The following is a 22099-nucleotide window of genomic DNA, read 5'->3' as shown; positions in this document are numbered from 1 at the left end:
GCATTTTGAGAAAAATTATTAAAACATCAATATGTTATAGACTGAATTTCATAGGATAGATTACTAAAACAGTCTAGAATGAAATGTGGAGCTAATAAAATTATTCAGTTTACAATAGAAATGCTATTTCTTATTACTTAATTAGTAATGATGTAATATAAACCTAAGGTTTTTATGAAGTGAAAAGTACATTAGAAGTCCTGAAAAAAAAGTCATGGTCTTAAGACTTCCACAATGGGGTTCCATGTGTGTATCACAATATGGTGTTGGATAATAAGAACAAATTAGGTTAAGAGTCATGTATTTTAAAAACATTTATTAATTTGGCTAGGTCTCCTGGCCAAACTGTTTTTATGTACTTATGAAAAAGTTCCATACTGCTAAAAAGTAAGTGCTTTAGCATATAGATCATCATTTATATTAAATTTTACCTCTATTAATAGGATGTATAAAATATTCAAATTTTTATTTAAAACAGATGAAAATGATGAATAATCATAACTGAAATATTTTGATAGTATTTGATTAAATAGGTTGTAACTACCTTATTAAGTGATCAGCATAGTTTCTGAAAGAAACCATGCAAAATTTCTATTCACATGTTTTATCTAATGTGTCTTACAAATTTTGTAGGTCTAGGAAAATATTCAGACTGAATTTACAAGAGTAGGTATCTCATATACTCAGGGCCTTTTCTTCCAGGGGATGATTGCTCCTCCTAGGGATGAGAATTAATTGAGAAGAATGGTTTACCTTTGAATATGTTGGGAGGCAAAAGCCATGTTCACATTTTGGCTTTGCTCTTACAGGATATATTCTAAAGAGTGATTCATTATTAAAATAGGTGGGAATGTTAGAGGTGAGTCCCATTTTACATACATTCTGAATATTCCAACATAGACCTATGTTTCAAGTTCTACCTACCCTTTACCCATATAGGTATAATCAGGAAGAGAGCACGCCTTTTCCAGGTTCTTGGTGCTTTTATTAATCATTAAAGGAAACTTTCACAAAGCCTCGTTTATTTCAGCACCCAGGAGAGTTTTCCACACTGAGCCAGTGTACTTTATAAGTCCAGTCAGAGTATACTCCATTATTTTGTAAAGAAGGAAGAGTACAATTTTTAAAGGAGAAATGTAAATGGCTAATCTGCATGTGCATGCAGGCCTCTTCTCAAGTGGGTCAATTCTAGGAAAGCAAATAGAGGATTGTAGGATCTGGAAATTGAGTCTCCATTGTCTGCATACCTCTCGGAAGGCCTTTACATTCCTCACATGTAGGCCCATTATAGTTTGAGGTCTAATAAGTTAAGACATCTCCCAGCAAACATGTTCTACTCTGTACACTTGACTCTAGGCCATCCCTTCACCTAACTCTGATTTTTGGTGTGGCATGTGTAATGGTATATGTCAGAGTCATCTGTAGTAAGTTTTCAAACCAACCCTGACCATCTCTCTCTCTACTCTTCTTTAGAGGGGGTTGTGGCTCTGTGGCTGAGTTTTGCTCAGCACCTTAGTGGCTGTTTAGTTACTGCTGACCATGTGCCATGTCCCTCAAGCTATTGTTTTAGTTAAATTTCTAGGCCCTTGTCAAAATTTTGTATCTAAAATTATAAATCATTTTAATCTTATAAAATGTTTAGTATTTTCTATCCTATTAACAAGTATCCTATTAACAAGAAATAAAATTATAAGCTTTCCACGGCTTTTGGCGTTTAGTTTGAAGGCCTCATTGATTGCCCCTCTGATTCTTTTGTACTTATTTCTAACTATTTTGCCTCAGGTATTATACATTCTTTGGGTAGTTCTCTCACACATATCAGTGGTTCTCAGAGTGTGGTCCCTGGCCAGCAGCGTTCTGTAGAGACTGACTAGAAATGCAAATCCTTGGTCCCCACCACAGACCCAATCAGAAACTCTAGAGGCAGTGGTCCAGCAATCTTTGTTCTCTAAGCCCTTGAGGTGATTTCTGATGTACATAATGTTTGAGAACGCCCTCCTTAGTTCATCTACCTAGATTGTTCTCCTTTCTCACTTGCTGAATTCCTAGTTGTCTTACAAGACAGTGCCTTCCTGGCAGAGTTGCTCTCTCTTCTGTGTCCTATGGTACTTTATCAGATCTCTTCTATAGCATTTATGCTGATTGCATCTGTCTACTTTTGTAGGTGGAGGCCACAACGTAAATTACTTTTGCGTCTCCATACAACACCTACCTTGGTGATAAGTTATTAAGTGCTGGTGAATAAATGAATGTATGCACGAATGAAGGGGAAGAGTATTATAGGAGGAGTGGTGATCAATAAGGTCAGTTGCTGTGAAGAGATCATGGAGAATAATGAAGGGAAAAAGCTATTGGATTTCATAGTAAGGCAGGTGTTGGTGACCTTTGAAATGCTTGCTTCAGCAGAGTGATGGGCAAGAAGCCCAGATTACTGGGAGTTAGGGACTTCCAACATGATGAAGATTTGCAAGTTTCTAGACTTACTGTTTATCTGAACATGTAGTAGAAACAGAATTTTCTTGGGAGAAATAACTATGTGACCTTAGTTTAGTTACTTAACCTCATTGAGCCTTTGATCTCTGAATAGCCAGTAATAGTAATACTGTGTGCGTGTGTGTGTGTGTGTTTGGTTTTTTAAAGGATTAAAGTAGATCATTGTAACCCCCTAGAAAGATGCCTACATTTAGTTACTACTTAAACAGTCATTTCCTTTACCCCCCACATAAAATTTATTTAATAATGTTACTGGTGTCCATCACCCTTTGTAAATTTGTATAAGATATGAAATCATTAAGGATACCTTCATTCCAGTCATTGGCGAAATTGCGAATTACAGTTGGAATTGTGAATTGGAGAAATTTGGGCTGAACTAGTTAAACTAGTGATAGCTGCTTTAAAATTACATGGTGTTCAACTGGATGAATACCACTAAAAGTAGTTGTCTTATCTAGCCTCTTTTTGATACAAATTATGGAATTGTACTTCAAGCAGACATATAAGGGGAGGGGAGGGACAGAGTTGTTTGTTTGGTTTTTTGTTTTTTGTTTTTTTTTGGCTCATGTAGCTGAAAACTCCAGGGATAGTACTAGCTTCAGCACTGCCATATCCATATCTTCTATATCAAACAGTATTAATCAGTGCTTGGTCTTTCTCAGGCCACCTTGCAGCCTGACTGTCTTCCATATGATTCTCAGTCTCAAGCAAATATATTAGCTACAAATGTCTAGGAAAGAGAAGACTTCCCAGAAGTTCTAACTAAAATCCTACATTAAATCTCACTGTTGAGACTTAGGTCAGTTGCCCATTCTTAAACCAGGTGCTGTGGCCAGGGGCCTGGGATATCCTGGTTTTCCTGGCCTGGCTTAAGGAACATTCTAGTCTATGAAATAATTGATACCGAGTATAGGAGAAGAGTGGCTCCCCAAAGGGAAATCCCATTTCTGGTACTAGAATGAAGGAGAATAGATGCAAAGCAGACAAAGCAGTTGATATCATATTATTGTATAGAAAAGTGGTTTGTTTTTTTTAAACTGTGCTTCCAAGGAACTCTAGGGATCCCACTGAGATGATTAAACGAGTTGAAGGGAAGAAGAGAGTAACAAATGATTGGAAGCTCTCTAATCCATACGCACTCCAGCGTCACCAAGGGCAGCTTTCCTTTCATATATCTTTATATCCAGCTTGTATTAAGATTTCATTTCAGGGGCATCTGGGTGGCTCAGTCAGTTAAGCATCTGAATTCGGCTCAGGTCGTGATCTCATGGTTTGTGGGTTTGAGCCCTGTGTCAGAGCTTGGAACCTGCTTTGGATTCTGTGTTGCCCTCTCTGCCCCTCCCCCATTCACACTCTGCCTCCCTCCCTCCCTCTCTCTTTCTCTCTCTCTCTTTCAAAAATAAATAAACATTAAAGAAAAAGGTTTCATTTTCATTTGAAAATGGAATTTGGGGAACACCATTGGTATAGGATGATTTAAGATGGTTAGACCCATAAAGTGTAAAGGTAGATGACTATCTTTTTTCACTCATTCTCCTGAACAAGTTCTTGTTTTACCACCCATTCATCCCCATTGACACACCTCATGTTTCTAAACCCACTAAGACTCAAACTTGAGTCCTCCACAGTCAGGCACAGGAAGATAATGACATTGGGCAGATATCCAGTTCTTACAGACATCCAGTTCTTAGTTTGTTGTTGTTATGACACTTAAATACTTGTCACTTAACCATTGCCCACCTAGAAGACATCCCTAAAAGTTGTTGACAACTTGTTTTATAAAGCAGAAAATTTTGATACATTCAAGAAATTTGACCGATCTTTGAAGATCTATTTATGGTGAAATTTGTAGTTGACATCTGAAAGCTGGGCAGTTTAATATTTTTCAAGCCTTCATCTGTGGCTCATCTCCTAGGTAATTTCTGTTTAAATCACACTCTCAGATTTTTCACCATATCTACTCTTGACTTTCTTTAAATACTTGGCCCACCCTTTCATCCTCCATATGTTTGTGTAAATAAAGTTTTATTAGAACATTGGCACACCTGCTCTTCCTCTTTAACAAAAGAGATGAGTACTTGTGAAACAGAACATATGACCCATAAACCTAAAATATTTACTGTCTGGCCTTTTACAGAAAATGTTGACCATATACTTATGTGACTTATAACGGTATTCCTACATCTTGACATATGGCATATTCATGAAGAAAAATCCGATAATTTCCTTATAATATTATTCTCACTTTCTGATGTTCTCAAAAACATATTTAGGGAAATGTTTTTGCTTTATTTTTCCAGTTTTGCTCTTTCAGTTCTCTGAATAACTTTTGTTTCTGTAGCCTCAACTGTTTAGTCCTTTTCATCTTAAACTGCCAGCCCTTTTTTGAAGCGTGGGAGGCAGAGGGTGACAACTTTCCACCCAGCCCTTGAACACAATAGGTACACATACCTGCATGTACTTAATTCATGGCTATAGGTGCCAAACATAGGTACAAAAATTGAGATTTGGTGTCATCTTATTTCCCCTCTACTGAGCCCTCTTGGTTTCATATTTGTTGTGGTCATAGCAGTGTATTTGGTGAAGAAGTGTTTGATGCAGGCCAGGAGGGTTGATGAAGGGAAATGGGGACAGGGGCAGATTTTCCCTGACCTGGTCACTCGATTCCATAAGCAGAGCAGCTTACTCATCAGAAGGCTGAGTAGTAAAGCTATATTTGAGGAAGAACAGAGATAATAATACCTCATTCCTGCATTTTTGCAGTCTAAATGCCCTGTGGAGTGAGAGAAGACTTCAATCCCTAGGCTTGTGAATCCCTTATCTTTCCCAAACGTTAAATTAATTTTTAAAGCTATTTATTCAAAGTTGACTTAACCACTAGAATAGGAAAGATCAGACAAATCAGCTGCAAGAAATGAAGTATGAGGAAACCCGAACTCTTTGACAAAGTATTCCTGGGAGTAAATGTGTTGAATGAAGCCAGCGGGTAAATGATAAGGGCCTTTACACTGTGGATGTAAGAAAGCAATTTATCAAGAGTACATGAACTCTCTGGTGACCATAAGTCAGGAGGAAGCGAGAGTGGAGGAGGAACTCTGGAAAAAATACATTTGAAATACTAAAAAAAAAAATGTGTGTGCATGTACTTTTAAGTACCTGCATTAATATGCAGAAATACTGGCATACTAAAACAGGAGTTGCTCCGAGTGCACATGTATAGGAGCCTATACTGTAAGGAGGTCAGGTGGTGGGAAGAGTGGTAGAGAAAGACCAGCCAGTGGTTTAGAACTTGCAGAAATCTTGGGCACTCTCAGGTGTAATTAGGATTTTAGCCTAGTTATTGTCCAATATCCATTTCCCTGACTTATGTGTTTAGATGGCCATCTCTCAGGCTCACGTGTTTATCTTTTCTAATCTCTAGAAGGTCATATGTGTATAATTCTGACAGTTGATCTAAGGCTTTTGTGTTCTCAACAAGTTCAAAGTACCTCTCATTCGTTATGTCATTAATCTTTGCAGCATCTCTTTGAGCCTTGTAGATGAGACAATGTTATCTTAATTGTTCACTTTAGAGAAACTGAGGAAAAATGTAATTACATTATCTGTAGTAGGGTTCCCAGGAACTCAGATAAGGATGGGGACTAGAAGGTATGACCTTATCTTGGCTTTTAGATCTAGATATAACTTCTTAGATATGAAGAGAAAAAGGCCTCAACTGTTTACTGTGAGAATGGTCATCCTGTTTTTATACTGAGATAATGCTCCTGAAATACACAGAAATTCTTCAATGTAGATTTTTATCATTTCCTGCCCCTCCTTTTTCATCTGATTCTAAACCCATATCAGAGCTGTTAATAAAAAGTGACTAAGTTACAATTTGAGTTTCTTTTTTGTGAACATGCCAGTGAACACTAAACTGTCTATAGCAGGTGAGTAGCAAGAGGGAGGGTTGGAAGAACTACTTCTTGGGAGAATCCTTGCTTGCTAATATAGCTTGAGTTAAATTACTATCCCTCTACACAGGTGTCACACTCTCCTTATTTCCTCAGATTAGGCCTTTTACCCCTGCAGTCTACACAACATGCTCCTCTTTCTCCTTGAACCGTTCAGGTACTTATGCATCTTACTCAGAAAACTGGTATCGTTGAGCCTGCTCTTATGGAAGGAGTTGGGAATTGTTTGTTGGCCTGTCTTTGTTTGGGAGACGGAGGACACCATGGTAACTCAGGCTGAGCCATAGTTCAATTAGCAAATTAATTAGTCAGGTTTTTAGAGCCAGCCACAGTCATTTAGAAACATCCTCAGTGGCTCTCTTTCTGAAAGTCAAATGTGGTTTTACATTTGCTGTTGTCTGCAATTTATAAACCATTAAAAAAAAAAAAAAACAGGGAGGGGGTGGGAAGAGAACTATTTACATTGCAAAATTTTGTTTCAACATCTGTGGTTATGATCCATCTGTAGAAATGGAGCCCTGATAACTTCCAATGACTTGTTTCTGCTTTCTTTGTCCTTTCCCTTTCCCGAACTTTTGTGGAACTGCTACAGCCTTGGATAAACTCAGCACGCAGCACCTATACCACCCCACCCAGGTGGAGATTGTGCAGTCCAACGTGGTGTTCGACATCAGCAGCCTGATGCTCTACGGGACACAAGCGGTGCCTGTGCGGCTTAAGATCCTGCTAGACCGTCTCTTCAGTGTCCTGAAGCAGGAGGAGGTGTTGCACATCTTGCACGGCCTGGGCTGGACTCTACGGGACTATGTCCGGGGGTACATCCTTCAGGTAGGGGGAGGACGATGAAGCTTGTGTCTGGGCAGCTCTAGGAGGGCCTGAGGAAGAACCCTTCTAGACCTGGTCTCTTTCCTGCCCCTCGCAGGCCTGGGCATGCACACCCTCTTCGGATGAAAGTGGTCCTTTTAGCAGGCTTGTCAGGGAACTGGAAGGAAGGGAGTGTATCCCAGCAAGCTGGCATGGGGCCTCAGTGATGGGTTTTAGAAAGGAAAATGTAGCCTGTTGCCTAGTGTTGCTTTGTTTGCATCCTTTTAAATGCAGCGCTCTCTCCCTACAACCTGGGCTTCCTGCTTCTCCACCAAATCTGACTGTAGCCCTACTAAAAGGAAGGGCTCTTTGAGGTGGGTGATGGGTATATGAAAATCTGAGATTGCATTTCATCTGGGTTTAGCTGGTACTGAATTTGTACATTTGGTGATTTTTTTTGAGGGGTTGTCTGTGTACCCTATTTATTGCTTCTTCATCTGAATCAAAAGAAGAGCTGTGACTTCTGTAAACTCCCTTATCTTTTATAACTAGAAAACCCTCACATTCCAAACTACACAGACGTCGTTATAGATTTGGCTTTCACTACACCTGTTCTTCCAGCTCAAGCCCCTTCTTTGTATCAGTGGCACTTCCAATCTGGTAAGGGTCTTTTTAGACTTTTCCTAGAGGCTTGCAGCCTCCACTTTCCACCCCCGTCCCCAACCTCCCTGCATTTTTTTGCATCATTTTTTGCAGTATGAGTCGTTTTGCATTGTGTACTTTGCCTCTGAAATGTTTTTATGGCCATCTGTCTTCCTACGACCCTTGAAGGGTAAATGTTGAAAACAGCATGTTGGGAGACCCCAGGATCCAAAAAGACTACACTGGACGATGAAGAAGTACTCCCTCCTGCCAAAGGAGATCACAGTTGGAGAAGGTAGAATCTGAAGTGATTTTTGAAATTTCTTGTGGGGATAATATCAGGAGAATTGACCCCTTCAGAAAAAATTTGGTTTTGGCTCTGCCAGGCTTGTTTATTCCCCAAATCACCCTGTGTTGTGTGCAAGCCCTTGGCTGCCAGCTTGGTATGTGATGAGTGGGGAGCCTCACATCTCCCCCTTGCTTTAACCTGGCATAAAAACACACACATTCCTGTAGTTCTCCTATGTGATACCTCCAGGTATTAGCAAGGGCAGGAGAGCAGAGAGGTATGATGACAGGAAGTAGAAAGAGACAGAAGGTGGAATAACCTGTCTGCTCCTGGGACTGTTTTGGTTAGCACTGAATCATTACTTAGTTTAGTGAGATGTCAACTTGGAAGGCACGGAGAATTTGGCCCTCAGAAGACGAGATGATGATGATAATAGGAATAATTATATATTACGTTTTCGGTTTATAGAAGACTTTCACAAGCATTATCTCATTTGCCTCAGGATGGGGACATTTCAGTGGGGGTGAGTGGAAAGTTAAGTCCTGGGTGGTCAGGGGACCTGAGGGGGCATGAGGTCCAGGAGGAAGGGGCCAGGAAAAATAAAGCATGGAACCAGTTTCACAATCCCTGTGTATCCTGGCCTGGAGATACATATGGTGCCACATCTTTCTACATCCTTTTCTGCAACATGATTATTAATATCCATTTGGAATAGCTCTTACTCTACAGAAAGGAACAAAACTCTTGCACATTTTTGAACTGTGCTTAGCTTGGCTAAGCACACTATTCAAAACCTAAAGTAGTTTGCCCCGATCTAGTACCATCTTTACTGTGATGCTTAGTTCTGTCATTAATGCTGTATTTCAGTTCTATGTGCGTACTTTTGCATAAGATATTTGGAACGGAGTATCTTCCTGTCCAAACAGATATGTGTATGACTGATTATTTGCTCTCTTAACCCAGTTCACTATAGCATTTTGATGGCAATAAATGTAGAACCTGCAGGATGTTCTGTGATATGGTCTTAATGCTTTGCCTTGACCAATACCTGTTCTTTGTTTTCCTGGAAATGATGATTTAGGCGTTAAGTTTTCTCCATTTTGGCCTATATCCAAGACACATTGAAAATGTGCTTTGAAACATACTTCATATTTCTTTTTCTATGGGGGCCAGGTTTTAACAATACAAGATTATAAGAGAAATCTTAAGTATGAGAGGCAAATTCAGCAAAACTGTGAATTGAAATTGATAAAAGTCTCTTATTTGGGAGTGAAATGTTGCACTTAAAGAATTCTGTCAAAAAAATAATTCTGTCATTTATTGTGATACTTCATTTATAATAATTTTTATTAATTTAAGTTTTGAAAGAGTCTTAAACTTAATGTAGTCTGTTTCTCCATTCAGAGCCTAGAATTGACATGTTGAGAAAATCATAGATGATTTTTACATTAGAAGAACACTAAGTTTAGTTTCTGTCCTGTTTTATTGACAGGATTGATACAATATAGATTTTATTTAAATGATGCTTTTTGTTACTCAGTTTTTATCATCTAATTCTTCCTTGTGAAAATAGTTCTTGGTTTAGGGAAAAAGCAAGAGGTTGAAGGATACAAAACTATGTAGTGAGAAATGCTTATTTTGCTTGGAAAAAAAAACAAGAGTTAGGCTTATAGAAATAAACCCTTTTCCTCTAAAGCAATGTGATTTGGTTATTGGCCAATATTTTTAAAATTATATGTAGTAATGATTAGGTATATACCAAATGACTTTGAATATAATTATATGTAACATTTTTATGCAAGTAGGCTGTAAAATGTGTGTCCAAAGTTTGTGGAACCCTATAATGCACTGTTAGTGTACAAGTCATTTTATCTGGCTGAAACTCAATTGTCTTGTAGCCCTCAAGGCATCAATTTTAACATTATTGCTCTCAACAACAGTATATTGAATATTATGTCAGTTAAAGGAGAATAATTATCAAGGCAAGTTAGGGTGGCTGTTAGTCTTACCACATATTGACTTGGTTAGCAGTTGGCTATAGATTGTGTTACTGGGCAAATGAAGATGTACGGTAAGTTGAACTGGTGAAGCCAGGATATTAATTTAACTCTCCCTGGGCCTACACCTACATCCTTTATGTATACACAGCTACTGCTGGTTTCAGAGATAGTTTTGATGTGGAAGAATGGCAGGTGTCTGATCTGATTTTGAATTTTTGGATGTAGGGGAAAAGAGGAATGGGCTGTTCAAAACTATTATTTACAAGCATATATGAAGAAATTATTAAAAGAAAAAGGGAGAGGATAGTGATGCCACAGATTCACTTAAGAGACTAGCAATATCTTCCAAGAATCCTGTGCTGTTCTGATGAAAACTACTTTTTAGTTATGTAATTAATCCATGTAACTCATAAGCAAGCCAGCTAGGTGTAATAAATGTGTAGCATAAGTTGTATCACAATAATTTAAGAATCCAGGTAATACCTTAAAGGTAGAAAACGTCATACTCTCCTGTGTAGCCATTAGAGTGTTTATTCATAAAGTACAGAAAAAGTGAGGTAGATCTTGGGCATTTTTTCCCACAAAAAAGCAGAAAAAGGAAATAGGCAATTAGATGCTAAAATCTAAATACAAAGGAACATAAGGTGTTTTTTCTGCTGCCAAAGAATAATTCTTTTTTCAAGTCTATATCCCATGGTACATTTATTGACAGTAAATAAAAGCAGTGTCCTGTTCTTTCCCCATTTTCCCTGTCTTTGACCTAGGATACAAAAAATATATGTGATTATCATTGTTGAATTTAATTATTTAAAAATCAGGTGTTCACCCAATCATTTTTCAGTTTGAATTTGTAACTGACTTGCCAGGGCTCATACACCAGCCCATCTGTAGAAATCTCTTGCTTTGCAAATGAGTCCTGCCAGAATTCAGAGAACCATATCAGACACTCCGAATAATTAGCTAAGGTGTCAGCAGCCTTGTGAGAGGACAAGCAGTGATGCACATTTCAAATCACCTGTGTCTTGAAACAATCAGAACTAATAGAACCATCAATACTTTAGGAGAATATTTCCCAGAGTATTCTGGGGGCACTAGTCTTCCAGAGGTCTGACTTTAGATTTGGGAGCAGCTATACTCAGGATTTTTCTTATAGGGCCTCAAGGTACACCTTAGCATAATAAAGGCTTTGAGAAGTTCTGGAATAAGTGGTTTGTGAGAGTAAGTAGATTTCCACCAACCTTCTCCAGTCCTGAGCCCTTTGCCATCAAGCTTATCAGAACTCTTCCTCAGCTTGGGGCATTCACATATATGGATTCTTCTGCCTGGACTCCGCTACTCCTCTCTCTACATAGGCAATTTCTTGTTCTTTGAGTGTCAGCCAAAGTTCCACTTTTTCACAGAGGCCTTTTCCGTCCAGGTTAAGCAGTATAAGTCTTTTCTCATGTGGCTCTACCTCAGGACTGTTTCCCTCAACCTCCAGTCCAATTTAAAATCGATCAATTAAGTCAACTGATAAAATGGTTTCTTTCTTGACGTCCTCACTAGGGAATGCCATAAAGGCAGGGCATTCAATAAATATTGGTTAAATGAATGGGTAAAGAAAGATGTTTCACCATGTTACTCGTGGAATATCCAGTAGCTTCAGTTGTTCCAAGGGTCCTTAGTCTTTCCTCAGGTTTCCCGGGTACTAGATGCTGTAACAACAGATGTGCTCCTGAGGGTGGTGAGAAGAGAAACAAAGGTTCCCATTCCCCATAGCTAGTGGTCGGTGTAGAATAAGTGTTTGTGGTAGAAAACGTCAGTATTCAGCAAACACGTGTATTTAAACAGCCCTTTGCGGAGCAAGTTCACATCTGTTAGCTCTTTGAATCCTCTTCTACCATTCTCTTGTAGATATTGCCAGTGAATTAACATTTGGTGTAAATGAAATTCATAGGGATTGACTGACTTTCCCATGATCACAGAAGCCATTAATTGGCATGGTTGATGTACTCTAAGCTTCCCAAGGATAAGAATCACTTATCTCTTGTTCATCACTGTAACCTACCTCCCAGCACCCAGCCTGGCAAATAATAATGCTTCCAAAGTATCAGAGGGTGAAAATTTTAAAATCTGATTTAAACTCAGATCTTTGATTCTATGTGGAGTTATTTGTTTTTGTTGTTGTTGTTTTAAGACTGTCAAGCTGTCTTTCCAGAATGTAGTATGTGAGAGCCTTATAGTATCAGAGTAGCATGGACTGGGGAACTGCGAAGGCCTGAGAATCTTGAACTAAGAGATAGTTAAGATGTGTCTGGCATTCAGTGAAAGATTTATCCACCTGACCTTAGTGAAATTGGTTCCTCTTTTGTGTTCCTTTTCTTGGGTATTAATATTCCACCTGATTTCAGATTATTTTTCTCTCCCATTTCCATGACCCCAGTTTTTCTCTAGATCTGATATTTATCATTAATGCTTCATTGTAAATTCTGCTTTGACTTTACCTTTCCAGGAATACATGTCTTTTGAAAGTATAAAGAACCTAATCAATAAGATTTCAACTATATCATGTGCATGGGGTAGAGTGGAGAAGAAATAGCTCTTTTCTGGGCCCATAAAAGAATATCAAGTTGAATGGCAAAAGGGGGCACTGGACATTGAGGAAGAAGATTAGGCTAAAGTCCCAGGACTGCCACTGATTATATGTATGTGAGTGCGGAAAATTTGCCATTCTCAGCCATAGTTTCTTTATCTTTAAAACTAAGATAACGCCTTACATCTCTCTTGCTTTTGTGGAAAAAGGTGAAATAACGTAGTTGAAAACATGCTGTAAACTCAAGTTGGTATTTTTCACTTATATATATGTATAAACCTAATTCTGATCAATTACAACAGGGAAATATCAGGTGTCAAACTTGTTTCTCTCCAGATATTGAATGTTAGAAAAAGATAAATACATTTAAGACTTTATAGTTAATAAGATAAATGCTAGTTTTAGTAAATAAACCCTGAAATACTAGTGGCCTTAACAACAGGTCTCTGTCAGCAAGACCAGCCAGCATTCCTGGTTGGTGAATGTTTTCCTCCCAAAGTTGATTTGATCCCCCCAAAGTTAGGGTCTCTGCCATTTTATGCTTCTGCTATTCTCTGGGACTTCAGGCTCCTCATCCAGGTGGAAGTTCTGTGTGGAAGGTTTTCATGGACCGGGTCTGAAAGCAGAGTGGGTCACTTCTTCCACATGTCACTCATTGGAGCTTACATCTACATGGGGCCAAGTAACTGAGGGAGTTAGGACACATAGTGTCAGGCTGAGTAGCCACTTCCCAGCTATACATTTGCACCATGGAGGAGGAGCACAGATCAGTGCCCCACTCAGGTGTGGTAGAATAGCCATAATTCTATCTTCTTTTTATACATTGGGCAGGGAAAGCTTAGGGAAGCAGAGTAGTGTGTTAAAGTAGGTTTATGGTTTTGAATTCTAGCTCCAGTTCTTACTAAAGGTATGAAAATAGGCCTATATCTTTATCTGCCTAAGCCTTGGTTCCCTCACCTGGAAAGCAGGGATACTATTAGTACCTCATGGGTTTATTGTGATGATAAAATAAGATGATGCATATAAAGCATTTAGTAGTGCCACTTGCTAAGTATCCAGTAAATGTTAACGATTAGCATAATGATAAAAAAAGATGATGATATAGACTCTTGCCAATGTGGCCATTGTAGACCTTTATGTATAAAGCAGCCTTAAATCCTGGATTTTTTTTTTTTCCACTGTGTCTCATAGAATAGAGTGCCTTCCCAGACAGTCAGGCAAAAGATTACTATTCAGTTGTAAATAAGACATACACACAGATATACCTACACACACAAACTTGCATATATGTACATACATAGTACATACTTGATTACAAATAAGAGGCAAGAAGTATAGTGACAAAAACTCTGGAGTGGGGCAGACGTGGGTATGAATCTTGGTTTCAACTTTTGATGGCTCTGTTACCTAAAATAGGTTATTTAATGTATTTAAACTTAAGTTTCTTCATTTATAAAGGTTAAATGAAATGATATTTAAAAAGTACTTAGTGCAGTAACTAGCCCACAACACTTACTAATATTAACCAGAACTACATTGTGAATGTGTCAATATGCATGTGTGCTTTTTCTTCTTTTAAATGTTTAAGTAATGACCTATTCCATTAATGACTATCGTTTTATTATCCTTACATTTCTCAATTTCATCAACTCGTCCAGTATTCTTCTAAGCACTGGGCAGAGAATGAATGACTACTTAAGAAATTTATTAACTTATAAAAATGATTAGAGTATCTGGGCTTTTGCCCCACTCCATAAAGTGAAACTTATTCAAAATACACAACCTTTTTTTATGGATATTACCTGACCTCACAGATATTTAGGAAATTTCTGGAGCAGGAAGAAGAATGGATCTCGGTTTAAATTCCTTTAGGTAGTCCTTCAAATAGCAAATTTTACTGATTAATCACATGTGCCAAGTACACAAGAGATCTCTCATGAAGCTTTCACTCTAAAGGACAAAGCAGCCATAAACAAATCATGCAAGTTGCATGATCAGAATTGCAAGAACATGTAGATTACCCATAGTATTGACCCAGAAGAGGGATTATTTGACTCCTGACTAAAGACTGGGTTAGCACGACCATAATGTAAGGTGTCCTTCCATTATGTCAATAATATGTGAATCTTTTTCAGAAGAGAAAGATCACAGGTGTGATCAAGATCCCCCTGTCTTTGGCAGGGATATACAAAAGGTAGATGGTTCAGGGCAATGTTATGTATTTATAGTGTCTGTTTTCCAGAGTGCTTGGACTACTCTACTGACATTATCCTAGCAATTCTCTTAGCCTCCCTGTTAGAGAGATAGTTTCAGAGACAGTTATCCTTGGTTTTAAAGTTATCATGGCTGAAGACCTCATGCAGGGTCAAAGTTGGAAGTGGAATACAGGGATTTTGAATCCCTTCCCAAAGCTCTAACTATTTGAACAGCAATGAAAATAACAAAATATGTCTTGTGCTCAGAGTTAAAATAAAAATATTCCTCCCTTTACCCTTGCAAAGTAGAAATAGATAGCTCACCAAATTCTAGGATGGAATGCAGTGACAGGTAGAATACGATTTGTGTCTGTGGGACATGGAGAGAGGGTTTTTGTGTTCCCCAGGAGGAATAAAAAATGAGCCCACAGCTCTCTGGCCATTCACCATTTGATAAGAACCAGTTCAGATTTACTTGTAATGGATATTCTGTCTGATGGCACTGATTAAACCATGTGGTCTCCAGAGCAACACTTTGACATGCTCCTTGTTGAATTTGAAGTGGAAGGCTCCTGAGCTTTGGGCTTAGACCTCAAATCTGCTATCAGCTCTCTAGCCTTGCAAAAAATACATAATTTCTATAAGCCTCATTTTGCTAATATCTTCTTACTAGAGTTTTGAGAATAAAAGGAAGTAATTTGTTAAATTCATAGTAGAGGGGTGCGTGGGTGGCTTTAGCTGGTTAAGCATCCAGCTCTTGATTTCAACTCAGGTTCATGGGTTCAAACCCTGCTTCAGACTCTTTCCTGACAGTGCAGAGCCTGCTTGGGATTCTATCTCTCTCTGCCCATCTTCTGCTCTCTCTCTCTCTCTTTCTCAAAATAAATAAATAAATAAAAATTGTTTAAAAAATAAATTTATAGTAGACCTCAGTAAATAATAATTCTTTAAGTAAATCCATTTTCCAATTCACCATTCCCCACGACCCTTAATATTCTAGAGCAACAGAAACTTTATGATTCTTCTACGTGCCCATGTGTTTAATTTGAGCTGCCATGTTTTTTCCAAATATTTCCCCCAATTTGACAAAAGGGACAGGTGGAGGATGAGAGGGGCTTGCACAAGAAGTGAAATCTATGACTGCAGCAAAGAGTCATGGGAAGGCTCTCAAGACCCAGCCCCAGTCTGCCATCTGTTTCTTTTGAGTGACCTACATTTCACATTCTCATATGTGAAATCATAAAGGACTGTGAAAAAGTAGAAAGTGAGATGAGCATCTGCGTGGGTTTCTGGAAGCTTTCGCTAAATCCATACAGATGGGACAAACATAAATAAAGATATACTTATTTGATTCATGTATGATAGTCTTATAAGTAATGCCAGCAGCAATTGGAAAATAGAATGTGAGCCAATACATTTGCTAGTAGAATTAAAGTGACCACTGCCAAATTGAATTACTCTAGGAAGACCTGTTGAAAGAAGAGATTCTTAAGGAAGAAGAGAGATATTGTTACATAGCAGAAAGGATGGAACAAGATTTTTCCGTACAGGAAGAATGCTATGTTGGGAAGAGGTGTGAACAAGTTTATGGGGAAGAGTTGCATTTCAGTTAGGTGAGCAGCATTGAGCTGTAGTCTAGGTGAGTGCGTTAGGTCAGGCCTGAGCCTGTTGCTCAGAAGCTCTTCTTGATTCAGCTGATATTTGCATCACATCCCTTTCTTTTCTTTCTTTTTTTAAATTAATTTATTTTTAAAATCTTTTTTAAGCTTTTATTTTTAAGTAATCTCTACACCTAGCTTGGGACTGGAACTCAAAACCCCGAGATCAAGAGTCACGTGCTTTACTGACGAGCCAGCCAGACACCCTGCATCACATCCTTTTCTAAGGGGGAATGACTGGTGATTCTTTGGGTTCACGGACCAGACATTCGTTGCTAATAACCCTCAAAAAGGCCAATCACTGGCTAGTGGCTTTATGAACAGTTGTTTTAGAAACTCACCACTGAGGTCCTGTTGCTACCTAGAAAGTGTTTTCATTGATTGCTGGCACTGAATAAGCTGTTGTGTTTCCCTCTCCCTCTCTCTCCCTCTCCCTTTCAGTGTAGACTTGGGGACTTGGAGAGTAGATCAGACAATGATATAGTTTTGCATTTTAACAGTGAAATGTCTTGCATGGCTACAGTAGACCATAATTCATAAGGTCCCCAAATAAGAGAATGAAATATCAGTTGGTATGCATTTTCTGTCTAGAGGTCATCTTCAGTTTATTGTGTATTTCTTGCCTACAGGCTCCAGGAAAGCATTTCTCAGAGACTTTGAGAACTGAAGGTCCTGTCTGTAAGGAAATACTTTAACCTGGTTTTCTTATTCTCATGTAATTTTCTCTCTTTAACAAAGCCATAATAATAGTGTCAGAGGCAGCTTTCTAGTTAGTATGAGTAATGTGGTTGCTGGATTTTCTATTTTTATTTTAATATGCTTTTCCTGCTGTGGATTTTTTTTTCTTTTTTGGTTTTAAAAATAGCAGTTGAAAAAGTGTGGTAATTTGAAGACTGGTGCACGCTGCATCCGCTCTGGGATGCAGTTCTAATGCCTGTGCACAACAGGCATTTCTTTCAGATTCCTCAGTGAAATAAATAGAATGTTTGGAACACAGACAACTGAAAATATTGGCTTATGGTCAGGTTAGTCCAGGCTTCAAAAAAATTGACATTTAAACAATAGAGTATCTATCTCTAGGTTTTTGTCTCCTATTAAGCCTCTTTATTTTACCATGTGTTGATAAGACACAAAATGAGGTCGTCGGGGATATACCTTTGGTCCTTTCATTCATTTGCCTGTTTTTTAAAAGTACGCACACATCTTGAGAAATTTTGAATTAACAACAACAAAATACACTTAAATTCCCCTTGAAAGAGTAATTAAGAGCTACTTGTTTCTGCGTCCTGTCATCTCTGCCAGAATTGGAGTTCATGCTGAGTATATTCCATTGAGTCAGCCATCATTCCATCACCAGCCGGGATTGCTTTTCCACGTATTGACATGTGAGGGAATGTCTGCCTTGCAGTAGCCATGGGCTTGTGCCAGATTTTGAGATCCATAGGGGCAGTGCTGGGAGCTTTTCAATTCTGAATCAGAGATCCAATTCATAATAGCTGAGCCAGGGAAACCGGGTTGAATCTGTGGCCAAAACCACGGTAAAAAAAACTTTTTTTTTTCCCTTTTCCCTTTTTGCAGTGCTTTATTGCTTTAAAATATGAGTGTCTCTGTCCATTGATCCTCCAGTGACTTTATGTTGGATTCAAATTGTGGTCTCTTAGGTGAAAAGGTCAGTGTTTTATTCATTCAGCCACACATCGATGGAGATTAACTGAGAGCAGTACAAGACATTTGGATCCTGCCAGACCTAGGGCACCTGAAAGAAGTTTATTTCTTTTCTCCCTAGCCTTCACTATGCCTGCTGCAGAAGAGGATGGCCCTGTCTTCTGGGAGTGGGGGAGGGTTTTGATTGGCTGTGTGTTAACTGCCTCAAATCCATGGCCATAGGGTGAGTAAGAACCCCTGAGAATCAAATATGTCATCTATGTAGCATCACCTGATTTAGTGCTTTTCCTCAAGTCTGAGATGTCTCAAGGGGCCTTTTTTCCTTTGCAGCACTGATCTTTCAATGAGGTGCTAGTGTCTGTCCTGAGCAATAACAAGGAAAAACCATGAAGTGTGAACAGCTCTTATTAGGGGGGTAAATGTCATTAACGCCTTTGTAGCCTTCCTTACAATCTGAATGCTCTTGTCAAGAGAGTGACTTACTGAAGCCTCCTTTAAAATCATATAAATGGAATATAAGATGGTGAAGTTTTACATTTTAATTAAGCAAGGCCATTAACTTCCTTTACTTACGCATTTTTGTAGTCAATTACGCTTATATCCGATAGGGTCGACCCTCTGAAAAAAGGCTACTGAAAACCTGTCTACAAAAATTATTTTCAGGATTTGAGAAATGCTTAGTTTACTCTAAGTCAAAATTTAGATAATTTTTGGTGATTGTGGGGAGCAGATGCTTCTATTTTAATTTTATAGACTGATACACTCCTGCGCCTGACCAGAATGTGCGTATTTCATAAATGGTACAGGAAAACACTAGCATTTCAAGCTAATGAGTAAGTCAGTCTGAATTAATAAAAACTCTGAAGCATATAATGTTTAATTTTATTATTTTCATTACATAGAAATTTTTCTCCATCCACGAATTGTCTCCTGAAGCAAAATTTTATATGCAAAAGGTTTACTTAAGTAAACCTCTTGTGCAAGTTTGAGATTTTCATTCTAGTTTCTTGTCATTCTGGGTTGTGTCTTTGAGTTACAAAATAAAAATATGTTGAACAGTTGTGTGGCAGTAGGGTCAGATGCAGAAAGAAAATTGTCTTTTTTTACTAAGATATTAATTTTTAATAAGGAAAAATGAATTGAGACATCTGGTTAAAACTTTGGGGAGGTAAATCTAGAAAACTTATAGGCAAGTTAGAGGTGGTGAATGGAAATTAACCATATGGTACCTGTTATTACTAATTTAAGATGTATAATTTAATGTGTTCTGTTTATTTAGTGTACAGTCTTTGTTTCAAATTTGATCTTCCATCCATTTTTAAAAATCCCATTAGGTCACAGCTTTCCTTTACATTGTTTTTTCCTATTCTGAGAGTTCAGGAAAATGTATTCATTTAACAAAGTGCTGCTGTATTAAAATGGTAAAGAGATAGACACTGTCCATTCTGCTACAGCTTTGTCTGGTTGAGATTGGGGCTCAAGTTAAGCTAAACGAAAACAGAGGTCATTAGTGTACATGTTGTAATGAATATATAAGCATGTCCTGTAAGTAGTGCAGTAATGAGTTATATTTAAATAGACTCTTTGGATGTATTTCCAACTTTCCTGAAAAGTTAGTGCCTTAAAGAATTTTAAACATGCTTAACTGTCTTTGATTATACTATTAATTCAAACTCTGCAATTAAATGACTGGCTAAACAAAATTAATTTTCAGTCCGGCTCCCACTTTTTGAATTAAAAACATTATTTTAGTTTGAATTAATGAGATTTTGCCGTCTTATTAGGGAAAACCCACCTATTTATTAAATCACAGATTTTAAGCAGTAATGAGGTGTTTCCTTCTAATTCCTTAACTCATAAATGTTTTGACAAGTTAATAAAAACTTACTTTAAAAATTCCCTTTTAGTGAGAATCCAAAGATGATCATTTTTAACTCCATCAGGATTAGTCTGCAAAAACTACCCATGAAGTCACTCATTTAACAAGAAAATCTCCATGGAATTACTACTGTCAATGCCACTTGGGGAGTAATTGGGCCAATTAAAATGTAGATGATTTATATTAAATATAGTGCCTATTAAATTACGAACATCAAATTTGGAATTAGTCTGTATTCCTTTGTTAGTTTCCTTCACTCAGTGCATAGAATTTTCATTCATCTGATTGCTTATTTGACTCGTCAGTAATATATGTATATAATTAAGGCAGGTGATAGTCTGGTACCAGTAAGTTCTTCTTAATGGAAAGTGGTCTCAGATTTGGTAGCAGAATAAGAAAGGCCATATGACAGCATTGTCTGCTTTGTTCTTTCATTTCTCTACACTCTACCTTACACCTAGATACAAGCTGTTAACATAAGTTATGATTACTAAGGTTCACGTTTTAGAATAACTTTGCCAAAAGATTTCTGGAATATCAAGATTATCAGAAATGTACAGTAAAACTTCATGAATATTTTTCAAGACACCAGATGGAAGGAAGCTTTACTGCATTATATTTCCCATATGGAAAAGTATCCTAGATCTGAAAGGGGCACACCCTTAGAGGGGGAATGCTTCTTAAAAGGGAACTTTATAAAAGAATGCTATAGTATTGAGTTTTCATGCATGATTTATTCACTTGAGCCTATTGCTTTGAAGGCCCAAACAGCATCTTGGGTATAAGTTGTGGTTTCTCAGACCTGAGAAGTTGTCTGATGGTTTAAATTTCACAAACTGTTTAGATTTGCCTATGTCACAGGTCAGATATGTCTTGCTATGAGTGATTGCCATCTATTTTAGTCAAGGTTTAGCTTTTGTTAAAATTGTTGGATCGGGTTTCTTCATGAAAAATAAATGTATCTTTCCTTCATGTGTTACTTTATATTAACAGAAAGTCAATATGGTAGAATTTATTTATAATTTTTTATTGAGATATAACTCATATACAGTATTACATTCATTTCAGGCATACAACATAAGGATTCGACATTGTGTGCCTTGCGAAATGATCAGCATGATAAGTTTTGTTACCATCTGTCAGCATACAAAGTTAAAATACTGTTATTGACTATATTCTCCATCCTGTACATTGCGTCCCCATGGCTTATTTATTTTGTAAGTGGGAGTTTGTACTTCAGCCATTTTGCCTATCTCCTAATCCCTCCTAACCCCACTTCTCTATGGTAACTACCAATCTGTTCTCTGTATTTCCGTGTCTAGGTTTTGTTTTGCTTTGTTTTTTTAGACTCACATTTCACTTCTATTATTTTCCTAGAAGTGAAATGATGCAGTGTTTACCTCTTCTTGTACTAGTTGTTTCACTTGGCCTGATCTCCTCAAGGTCCATCTATGTTGTCAAAAATGGCAAAGCTCTATTCTTTCTTATGATTGACTAATATTCCATTGTGTACATGTGTACACACAAACACACAGTATCTTTATCTATTATGGACACTCAGGTTGTTTCCATATCTTGGCCTATTGTAAATACCGCTGCAATGAATGTAGGGATACATACATCTTTTCAAATCAGTGTTTTTGTTTTCTTTGGATAGACATCCAATAGTGGAATTGCTGGATTATATGGTAGTTCTATTTTAAATTTCTTAAGGAACCTTCATACTGTTTTCCATAGTGACTACACTAATTTATATTCCCATCAGCAGCATATGAGGGTTCCTTTTTTCCTCATCTTTGCCAACACTTGTTGTTTCTTGTCGTTTTGATAACAGCCATTCTGACAGGCGTAAGGTGATAATCTTGTAGTTTTGATTTGCATTTCCCTGATGATTAGTGATGTTGAACATTTTTTCCTTTTTTTATACTGTTTTTTTTTTTTTTTTTTTT

At 37.8% G+C, this 22099-nt stretch overlaps 1 protein-coding gene across 3 annotated transcripts in view; it reads left to right on the top strand.

Moving 5' to 3' along the window:
• The window catches only part of BNC2 (basonuclin zinc finger protein 2), a 356963-nt gene that overhangs the window by 221899 nt on the left and 112965 nt on the right, over positions 1 to 22099 (top strand). For all 3 annotated transcript variants that reach the window (XM_077765060.1, XM_077765062.1, XM_077765061.1), the window contains one exon: positions 7039 to 7274. In XM_077765060.1, coding sequence (XP_077621186.1) covers positions 7039 to 7274 — 236 coding nt within the window. The remainder of the gene's footprint in view (positions 1 to 7038; positions 7275 to 22099) is intronic.

Source organism: Crocuta crocuta, unplaced genomic scaffold, assembly GCF_008692635.1.
Source record: "Crocuta crocuta isolate KB4526 unplaced genomic scaffold, BGI_CrCroc_1.0 scaffold687, whole genome shotgun sequence".
In the NCBI taxonomy this organism is placed as follows: Eukaryota; Metazoa; Chordata; class Mammalia; order Carnivora; family Hyaenidae; genus Crocuta; species Crocuta crocuta.
The sequence above is the reverse complement of the archived record's forward strand: the minus strand, read 5'-3'. Positions and strand labels throughout refer to the sequence as shown.